Below are 10,215 nucleotides of genomic sequence, written 5' to 3'. Positions count from 1 at the left end.
GAAATTGTGATGTATGTTTACTGCAATTCCTTGATCATGAACTTAAGTGCCACTCCTTGTATAATAATGTGTGGAAAATGACTTGAAATGTCTATGGTTCAAGATAGTGCTTTGTAAAACCTCTGCTTTCCACTGTTGCTCAAATGTGAACTCACCACAAGAGGGCACTATTTCATAAGATTTTGCTGTGGTCTCGTACTCCAGTGTTCAATAGTAGCAGAATTAAGATGGCACAGTTGGTACTTTGTTGTTCCATCTGAAATTCAATTGGAAAATGTATGGTATTACTCATTGTTCACCTAACCTTTATATATGGAGAGAAAACTAACAAAAAAAAGCTTTTCATTGCCTTTTTATTGCATGTGTAGATAAGATTTTATTTATTGATTTTAATATAATCAGCATTCATTATGTTGCCATGTGTTCATGCCTCAGCCATTAAAATAATAAACAATATTTTCTTTAACATTTGATGATTTCTATATTATTGTCACTGCTCATAATACTGTAGTACTTAAAAATATGGTTTAGCAATGCAATTCTTGCAAATAACTGTTCCCAATACAGTAACAGTCAGAGTTCAAATGTAACAATGTTTTGTCTGTTGTGCTGAACCTCCCCCTCTTCCCATGGAAATCTGGAGTGACTGTACTGCTCCCTCCAGGAAAGTGGTTAGAAGGAAAAATTATCTTTCCTCCTGGTGATCACATTCTGGATCTCTGATAAAGACCATTAGAAGACTGGAACGCTAAAGCTGTCAATGTGGAAATGTATCGTTTCAGTTGTTCCTTAGTCACTGAAATGCAGAAGTGGTACGTTTTTACTTCTGTCTTCATGCTATGAACTTTTCTTGAAAAGGTTATGTCAAATGTAACTGTTTATTTGGCGTTCTTTTCTTGCAAAACAACAATTATAAAAAAAAATGCAAGCATTAGATCACAAGAACAGTTCATAATTTATACACATTTGCAAAATTATAACATTACAAAACAATGAACTGTGTGGGTCCAAACACTCCTGTCCACTTAGCTGTTCCAAACAACAAAACATTTCTTTTTGAACCTGCTTTCTGAGCCAATAGCAAACCTATGTCATGAAAACCGACCTTCCACCCACTGGCGTCCACAAGCCTTGCTTCTGTTGTGATCTGAGTGAAATGAATCCATGACTCAAACACTCCTAATTCCAGACCTCTTTCCGAAAGATTCAGGAAACTACACTATAACACAACTACACTAGACTGAACAAAAAAAGGCACACAGTTGAGGGGTAGTTTTTTCTTGTGTTTACCTAAAGCTAATCATCATTCTTGTGGCCGGACATAAGCAGGCTGAACAGAATGGAAGTATTGTCAACTGACAACTTACAATGACCACTAAAATATTACTTTAATGGCAATGTTTGGATCACAAAATACATTGTGTACAATTTGAACCTGTTTAATACAATACCCAAATTATAATAGCTTTCGTAACATCATTCTGTGCATTATACAAGTCATTGGGCAGTCTTGGAGCAAGCACAGCTACTTCTTCCCTGCACACATACAGTAAGCATCCAAAATGGATCACACAAAAATGAACTTGAGAGGTCTCCTTGGCCCTCACCCAAACACAGAAATACATCAAACCAGAAAAAAAATTAACCATTTCAGTGTATCTTACATTTTCAGAATAAGACAAATTTCCACAGGCACTGTAGATTATAAAACAGTAGGCCGTTTCAAAACAGACAATCGATGGCCATGGCTACAAACAGTTCTTATCCTACGATTATTTACAAACAGTACAAGAGCTTGACAGTAGTTCACAACATAAAATGACACACCTGGATTGATAACTTGCTGACTAACCATAACACTCTAGATAAGTGGCAAAGCTTTGGTTCACAACTGCTCATTTGAAGATCGCTAGTTGTCTTATTGACGTCTCCATGATGGTGTTGAGGTGCCAAAGCCTGAGGGAGCCAATATAGTGCTGCACACACAAACAGACCCACAACACATTTAGTACGTCTCTCTGAACACGTCACTTAAAGATATTGGTCCATTGGGAACATATTGGCGTCATGAACCTGTATTCACAATCATCTCACTTAAAGATATTGGTCCATTGGGAACATATTGGCGTCATGAACCAGTATTCACAATCATCTCACTTAAAGATATTGGCCCATGGGGAACGTATTGACATTCTATCTCACAGTGTCTGAGATTGAAGGGAATATACAGTGTTGTAGCAGAGCTTTGTTAAAATGGCGCGTTGTAGACGACCTGATGAATGGCAGTATATTCACTACTTGTTTACTGTAGTGGACTAATCCAGTGAAGTGTGACGGCTGGTAGTACATCCCACCCTAGTTTGCAATTGATTTACATCTACCTCATTCTCATGCTAGTGACTTTAGGGTTGGCAACTTAAGTCACCAGAAAAGGAACTGGGGGGGAGGGCGCAGTATTTAGAAGCCCTGCCCTGGCTGGGTGACATGAAATAAATGTAGGGGTTTGCCTGAACAAAAAACGTAGATGAATAGTTAAAGTAATAAGTGTTTGCTATTAAGAAGTTTGAACTCGAAAGGTCTGTCAAAATACCTTAAATACCTACATATATATAATATATACACTTTATAAAGTTTGTAACGCACAGTTAATGAACGTAATCATCAGAAATGGACAAGAAAAAGAGTAGAAAGGCTTTGGGGAAACAGTAAAACATAAACAGTAAAATAGAGCAATCAGAACATCCTCCAAACCTCTATCCAACAACTTGACATTAATAGTGTGTGTTTCTATGTCGTTTAACTTGGCCACAATGCTGAATACTGCTTAACTAAAAGAATTAGAGGTGATTGGGTCTTGACAGGGATGTTTTTCCTAAGCCTTCCAGAAGTCTAGCCCTGGGTTTTGGGTTGATGTGGAGGTGTGGTGATGAGCTTTGGTTGGCCGTGTCAGAGCTCAGCCCTCTGCATATGTCACTTCCTCAGGTCCATGTACTTTACTCCAGGGAAAAGCACACAAGGCAAAAGGTTGGGGAGAGGGACAAAAAAACACCAACAAATGTCAATACATTTTAGGCAATACAGGATTCTAGAAAAACTGTGGATAGTTAGGCTTGTTCTGTTTTTGCACCGCTTAGGTGTTCAACAGTTACCTGGTTGCTGGGGCCATTCTTGTCTCCGTTCACGCCCTTCAGAAGGACAGTGTCCTCGGTCTTGGTGTCAGTCTTCATCTCCACCACAATTTCATCTTTGTTAGCGTTCTCCTTGGTGCTGTGGATACAGAGTACAAACCGAGTTACACTCTAAATACTCTACTCCAATTAACATGATTACATTTCTGAAGAGGGAAAGCCTAACTTATAGATGAACATATGGAATAATATAACATGGAATAATATAATATTAAATATTATCAGGGAAAGATTTATTTAGGCCCCTGATGATTTTGTATGTTTGCCCACTGACAAAGAAATGATCAGTCTATAATTTTAATGGTAGGTTTATTTGAACAGTGAGAGAAAGAATAACAAAAAAAAATCCAGAAAAACTGAAGTCAAAAATATTATGAATTGATTTGCATTTTAATGAGTGAAATATGTATTCGACCCCTCAGCCAAACTTTACTTAGTACATGGTGGCAAAACTCTTGTTGGCAATCACAGAGGTCAGACGTTTCTTGTAGTTGGCCACCAGGTTTGCACATATCTCAGGAGGGATTTTGTAAATACTTATTTCACTCATTAAAATGCAAATCAATTTATAACATTTTTCAAAAGCATTTTTCAGGATTTAAAAAGGCATGTCAAACCATAAAAATTATAGACTGATAATTTCTTTGTCAGTGGGCAAACGTACCAGAGCAGGGGACCAAATGTTTTTTTTCCTCAATGTATATATATGAAATAAATCTACATTGCAGTATCTCACAGAAGTGAGTATACCCCTCACATTTTTGTAAATATTTGATTATATCTTTTCATGTGACAACACTGAAGAAATTACACTTTGCTGCAATGTGAAGTAGTGAGTGTACAGCTTGTATAAGTGTACATTTGCTGTCCCCTCAAAATAACTCAACACACAGCCATTAATGTCTAAACCGGCGGCGACAAAAGTGAGTACACCCCTACGAGAAAATTGGGCCCAAAGTATCAATATTTTGTGTGGCCACCATTATTTTCCAGCACTGCCTTAACCCTCTAGAGCATGGAGTTCCCCAGAGCTTCACAGGTTTCCACTGGAGTCCTCTTCCACTCCTCCATGACGACATCACGGGGCTGGTGGATGTTAGAGACCTTGCACTCCTCCACCTTATATTTGAGGATGCCCCACAGATGCTCAATAGGGTTTAGGTCTGGAGACATGCTTGGCCAGTCCATCACCTTTTCCCTCAGCTTCTTTAGCAAGGCAGTGGTCGTCTTGGAGGTGTGTTTGGGGTCGATATCATGTTGGAATACTGCCCTGTGGCCCAGTCTCTGAAGGGAAGGGATCATGCTCTGCTTCAGTATGTCACAGTACATGTTGGCATTCATGGTTCCCTCAATGAACTGTAGCTCCCCAGTGCTAGCAGCACTCATGCAGACCCAGACCATGACACTCCCACCACCATGCTTGACTGTAGGCAAGACACACTTGTGTTTGTATTCCTCACTTGGTTGCCGCCACACACGCTTGACACCATCTGAACCAAGTAAGTTTATCTTGGTCTCTTCAGACCACAGGACATGGTTCCAGTAATCCATGTCCTTAGTCTGCTTGTCTTCAGCAAATTGTTTGCGGGATTTCTTGTGCATCATCTTTAGAAGAGGCTTCCTTCTGGGACGACACCCATGCAGACCAATTTGATGCAGTGTGCGGCGTATGGTCTGAGCACTGACAGGCTGACCCCCACCCCTTCAACCTCTGCAGCAAAGCTGGCAGCACTCATACGTCTATTTCCCCAAGACAACCTCTGGATATGACGCTGAGAACGTGCACTCAACATCTTTGGTCGACCATGGCGACCAGTATGACCAGTATGAGGAAGTGTGAGAGCGATTACACCAGATTTAACACACCTGCTCCCCATTCACACCAGAGACCTTGTAACACTAACGAGTCACATGACACCGGGGAGGGAAATGGCTAATTGGGCCCAATTTGGACATTTTCACCTAGGGGTGTACTCACTTTTGTTGCCAGCGGTTTAGACATTAATGGCTGTGTGTTTAGTTATTTTGAGGGGACAGTAAATGTACACTCTGTACTTTACATTGTAGCAAAGTGTCATTTCTTCAGTGTTGTCACGAAAAGATATAATCAAATATTTGCAAACATGTGAGTGGTGTACTCACTTTTGTGAGATACTGTACATTTCTCTGAAGAATGCTTTACATTGTAATATACCCTTTTCCACCACCATTGTTTAACACCCGTCTAAAAGAAGTGGATACAAAACATGGCCCTAGTTGTTGAAGTTCAACACTCACATCTCCTGCTTGCCAGAGCGGCCACATGGTATCTTGCCCTTCTTGTGGAGGAAGTAGAGCACACTGCCAAGGATGGCCAGCAGGAGAATACAAAGGATGATGACCACGATGATCACACCGTTGCCCTCAGCTACACACATGGGGACAGAGATGGGCAGGCGCTTGTTAACTGTTTTACCAAAGCCCACGGAGAATGGAGAATCTTCCAGATATGACCAGTCTAAACACTTCCTGGTCAGCTGTGCTACTTGGTGACCATTGAACCGTAATCCCTTGTCTGAGGACCCCTAGTGACAACATTCCCAGACAGACATATACCCTAAATCAGTGGTTCCCAACCAGGGGTACTAGGACCCCTGGGGGTACTTGGCCTCTCCACAGGGGGTACTTGAAAACACACATGACACCATAGGCTTACCAGTGAAATTAACATGAGGGGGTACTTCAGGGTTACTCCAAGCAGAGAATAAACAGAAACAAATTGAAATGCCTTCAGGGAACATACAGAGAAATGTATGTTCCCTAAAGGCTGATGTGGTTTTTCATATAATAGTGGCCTTTAATGCACAGATGTAAACACCCCAGCTTCAGCTGTCATGCTTTCAAGGGTTCCAAACCCTGGGTAGAGAGAGACAGGAAACCACCCTGACCTGCTCTGGTGTAATCCTCCCAGGAGGAAATGAGAATGCTACTCACTACCATTAACTCCTATAATTCACCACGCCCTCGTTAATATAAAACAATAGTCTGGGTATGGGGTTTATGAGAATTTAAACAGCGACAGCTCAATAAAACAGTGAGGCAGCTTGTTAACTACCCAGTAATAAGTAAACGTATGTTTTTGGCATTCAACCATTTCAAAACATTTTGCAAAATGCTAGATAAACTGTAATTAAGCATTTATCAGGGAAAAAAATCTGGTGTTGGATGTATTTTTTCCTAAGTGTTGTCTTGCTCTTTTTTTCCTTGAAGATTTTTCTCCATCAGACAGAATTGTAAATGTACCCACAGGCGATATGCTAAGTCAATCCACCCACCCATTCCAGCGAATACTTTGCCCCAATGAAAATAATCATGAATTATTTACTTGCCTTTTTGGTTAATCCTTAATAGACCGAGTTGGTGTGTATTCAGAGTGAATCAAAGAAAAATTTAAGCAAAGGAAATATCTAAAAGTGCATCTTTGCTGACTGTTTTAAATATCACTAAGAAAAGAAAGTTAAATGGCAATGTATGTTCTGGTACAAGCCCTCCCAGACCTTCACAGCTGTACTCCATCCTCCAACTAACCCTTCCCCAGACCTTCACAGCTGTACTCCATCCTCCATCTAACCCTTCCCCAGACCTTCACAGCTGTACTCCATCCTCCATCTAACCCTTCCCCAGACCTTCACAGCAGTACTCCATCCTCCATCTAACCCTTCCCCAGACCTTCACAGCGGTACTCTATCCTCCATCTAACCCTTCCCCAGACCTTCACAGCTGTACTCCATCCTCCATCTAACCCTTCCCCAGACCTTCACAGCGGTACTCCATCCTCCATCTAACCCTTCACCAGACCTTCACAGCTGTACTCCATCCTCCATCTAACCCTTCCCCAGACCTTCACAGCTGTACTCCATCCTCCATCTAACCCTTCCCCAGACCTTCACAGCTGTACTCCATCCTCCATCTAACCCTTCCCCAGACCTTCACAGCTGTACTCCATCCTCCATCTAACCCTTCCCCAGACCTTCACAGCTGTACTCCATCCTCCATCTAACCCTTCCCCAGACCTTCACAGCTGTACTCCATCCTCCATATGAATTATGTCTGTCTCAATAAAAGTGATATATGCATGAATATGCAGGATGAAGCTCCTGTAGAAAAAACACAAAAATAACAGGAAGTCTTACCGGGCAAGTAGGGTGCAGTTGAAGTGACCATGGGAACTGTAGACGAAACAACACTTCTACTGTAAGAGGTTTCCATCACCAAATATTCATCACACAATATGCCCATGAATTCCACATGTTCCATTGTAGGGATGGATGATGGCAGTGTGGCTTACTGGCTCTGATGCTGAAGGACTTTGTCTCTGTGCCCATCTCATTGGTGGCGTTGCAGAGGGCCGTGACGTCAGAGGTCACTTTGACGGACACCAGGCTGATAATGTTGTGCTCATTGGCTCTGGTCAGCACCTCACGCCAACTCTGTCAACACACAAGCGCAAAGCTCTGATGTCACGTCAGTCACACCAATGGTGCAGTGAGAGGGTAATATGCAACATCGCGCGGCTGAAGCAAATAGGAGCACGTATGTTAAGTACCCTGGGTTCTGCTCTGCCCAGTTTTACCTGGCTCCCGCTGAAGCTCCAGGAGATGGAGGGCAGAGGGTGTGCATGCGCCTCACAGCTCAGGTTCACCCACTTCCCCAGTCCCTGCTCCATCTCCACCTCCCTGTCAGAGTCTTTCATTTGGGGAGCCCCTGGGAGACGGGTTACAGACACACACACACACACACACAGACACACACACACGAACGACAGGCTTGTATAAAGACCACTTTTAGGTAATGAAAACATCTTATTTGATCAATCCCAAGGCTATCCGACCTGATGCCATCAGTCACCAGGAGTGATAATCTGTGGCATCCCCAAAGGCGAGGTGACTCACCCTGGACAATGATGTGGACAGAGCCGGAGGTATGCAGTCCAGGCAGGGAAGGAACAGTCACCTCACACACGTATTCTCCGGCAGTGGAGTAAGTGGCATCCTGCAGAAGCAGTACGTGGCCTGTGCCAACTCTCTGCCTGTCCTTCACACAGACAAAAACAGACAAACATCATGAGACATTACTAAGTCCTCAACACCGACTGAAACGGCATGACGACATGGTTGTGTCGTCTGTTATGTCGGCCATAAAATAGGGACATGGTTGTGTCATCTGTTATGTCGGCCATAAAATAGGGACATGGTTGTGTCATCTGTTATGTCGGCCATAAAATAGGGACACGGTTGTGTCATCTGTTATGTCGGCCATAAAATAGGGACACGGTTGTGTCATCTGTTATGTTGGCCATAAAATAGGGACACGGTTGTGTCATCTGTTATGTCGGTCATAAAATAGGGACATGGTTGTGTCATCTGTTATGTCGGTCATAAAATAGGGACATGGTTGTGTCATCTGTTATGTCGGTCATAAAATAGGGACATGGTTGTGTCATCTGTTATGTCGGCCATAAAATAGGGACTTGGTTGTGTCATCTGTTCTGTCGGCCATAAAATAGGGACATGGTTGTGTCATCTGTTATGTCGGTCATAACATAGGGACATGGTTGTGTCGTCTGTTATGTCGGCCATAAAATAGGGACATGGTTGTGTCATCTGTTATGTCGGTCATAAAATAGGGACACGGTTGTGTCATCTGTTATGTCGGCCATAAAATAGGGACACGGTTGTGTCATCTGTTATGTCGGCCATAAAATAGGGACACGGTTGTGTCATCTGTTATGTCGGCCATAAAATAGGGACACGGTTGTGTCATCTGTTATGTCGGCCATAAAATAGGGACACGGTTGTGTCATCTGTTATGTCGGCCATAAAATAGGGACATGGTTGTGTCATCTGTTATGTCGGCCATAAAATAGGGACTTGGTTGTGTCATCTGTTATGTCGGTCATAAAATAGGGACATGGTTGTGTCATTTGTTATGTCGGTCATAAAATAGGGACATGGTTGTGTCATCTGTTATGTCGGCCATAAAATAGGGACATGGTTGTGTCATCTGTTATGTCGGCCATAAAATAGGGACATGGTTGTGTCATCTGTTATGTCGGCCATAAAATAGGGACATGGTTGTGTCATCTGTTATGTCGGCCATAAAATAGGGACATGGTTGTGTCATCTGTTATGTCGGCCATAAAATAGGGACACGGTTGTGTCATCTGTTATGTCGGCCATAAAATAGGGACATGGTTGTGTCATCTGTTATGTCGGCCATAAAATAGGGACTTGGTTGTGTCATCTGTTATGTCGGCCATAAAATAGGGACATGGTTGTGTCATCTGTTATGTCGGCCATAAAATAGGGACATGGTTGTGTCATCTGTTATGTCGGCCATAAAATAGGGACATGGTTGTGTCATCTGTTATGTCGGCCATAAAATAGGGACATGGTTGTGTCATCTGTTATGTCGGCCATAAAATAGGGACACGGTTGTGTCATCTGTTATGTCGGCCATGACCAAGTGACATAAGCACGTTTCCATTCTAAGCACTAGTCTGTGTTTATTACAGGCTGTATGGTACCTTGAACCAGACCGTGGCCGTTTCCAGAGAAGACAGAGCATTGCAGGTAGCAGTCAGACTCTCTCCTTTGAACATGACCTCTGAATCTTTGGGCACCACCACAGCCGGGTCCAAATCTAGAGGGAGACATGATGTGAGAACCAGACCTGGCCGGGGAACCGCACATCACCGCAAATCCCAATGTTCATCAAATGTGAGAATGTTGACATAAATGATCAGAGTGCCGTGATGCAATGACTGAGTGACTGAAACAAGGCCGTCAGGCCGCTGTGCTGTCCGATGACCTACAGTGGACGTTGAGCTGCATGTCTCCCATGACCTCCTCGTAGGTGTCCAGGTCCAGGGAGCGGCACTGGTAGACTCCGCTGTCCCCACGCGTCACCTCCTTTAGCACCAATTTGCCGTCTCTGGCTTCTAATGTCGTCTCTGGCTCCTGGCAGGAGACAACATTAGGTTTGAACT

General features: G+C 43.0%; 1 protein-coding gene across 3 annotated transcripts in view; it reads right to left on the bottom strand.

Annotated features, from left to right (window-relative positions):
• Positions 1-331: 331 nt before the first annotated feature.
• The window catches only part of mcama (melanoma cell adhesion molecule a), a 47,053-nt gene continuing 37,169 nt past the window's right edge, over positions 332-10,215 (bottom strand). The window contains exons 8-16 of one of the 3 annotated variants that reach the window (XM_010870882.4): positions 10,042-10,186; positions 9,754-9,869; positions 8,120-8,261; positions 7,774-7,931; positions 7,516-7,657; positions 7,361-7,396; positions 5,466-5,595; positions 3,150-3,267; positions 332-2,996 (exon numbers count right to left, since the gene is read on the bottom strand). In XM_010870882.4, the coding sequence (XP_010869184.2) occupies positions 2,994-2,996; positions 3,150-3,267; positions 5,466-5,595; positions 7,361-7,396; positions 7,516-7,657; positions 7,774-7,931; positions 8,120-8,261; positions 9,754-9,869; positions 10,042-10,186 (990 nt within the window). In that variant the 3' untranslated portion in view covers positions 332-2,993. The remainder of the gene's footprint in view (positions 2,997-3,149; positions 3,268-5,465; positions 5,596-7,360; positions 7,397-7,515; positions 7,658-7,773; positions 7,932-8,119; positions 8,262-9,753; positions 9,870-10,041; positions 10,187-10,215) is intronic. The other 2 variants (XM_010870881.4, XM_010870883.4) reach the window with 2 other exon arrangements.

The sequence above is a fragment of the Esox lucius genome, chromosome 7 (genome assembly GCF_011004845.1).
Source record: "Esox lucius isolate fEsoLuc1 chromosome 7, fEsoLuc1.pri, whole genome shotgun sequence".
In the NCBI taxonomy this organism is placed as follows: domain Eukaryota; kingdom Metazoa; phylum Chordata; class Actinopteri; order Esociformes; family Esocidae; genus Esox; species Esox lucius.
This window is presented reverse-complemented; position numbering and strand designations above follow the sequence as displayed.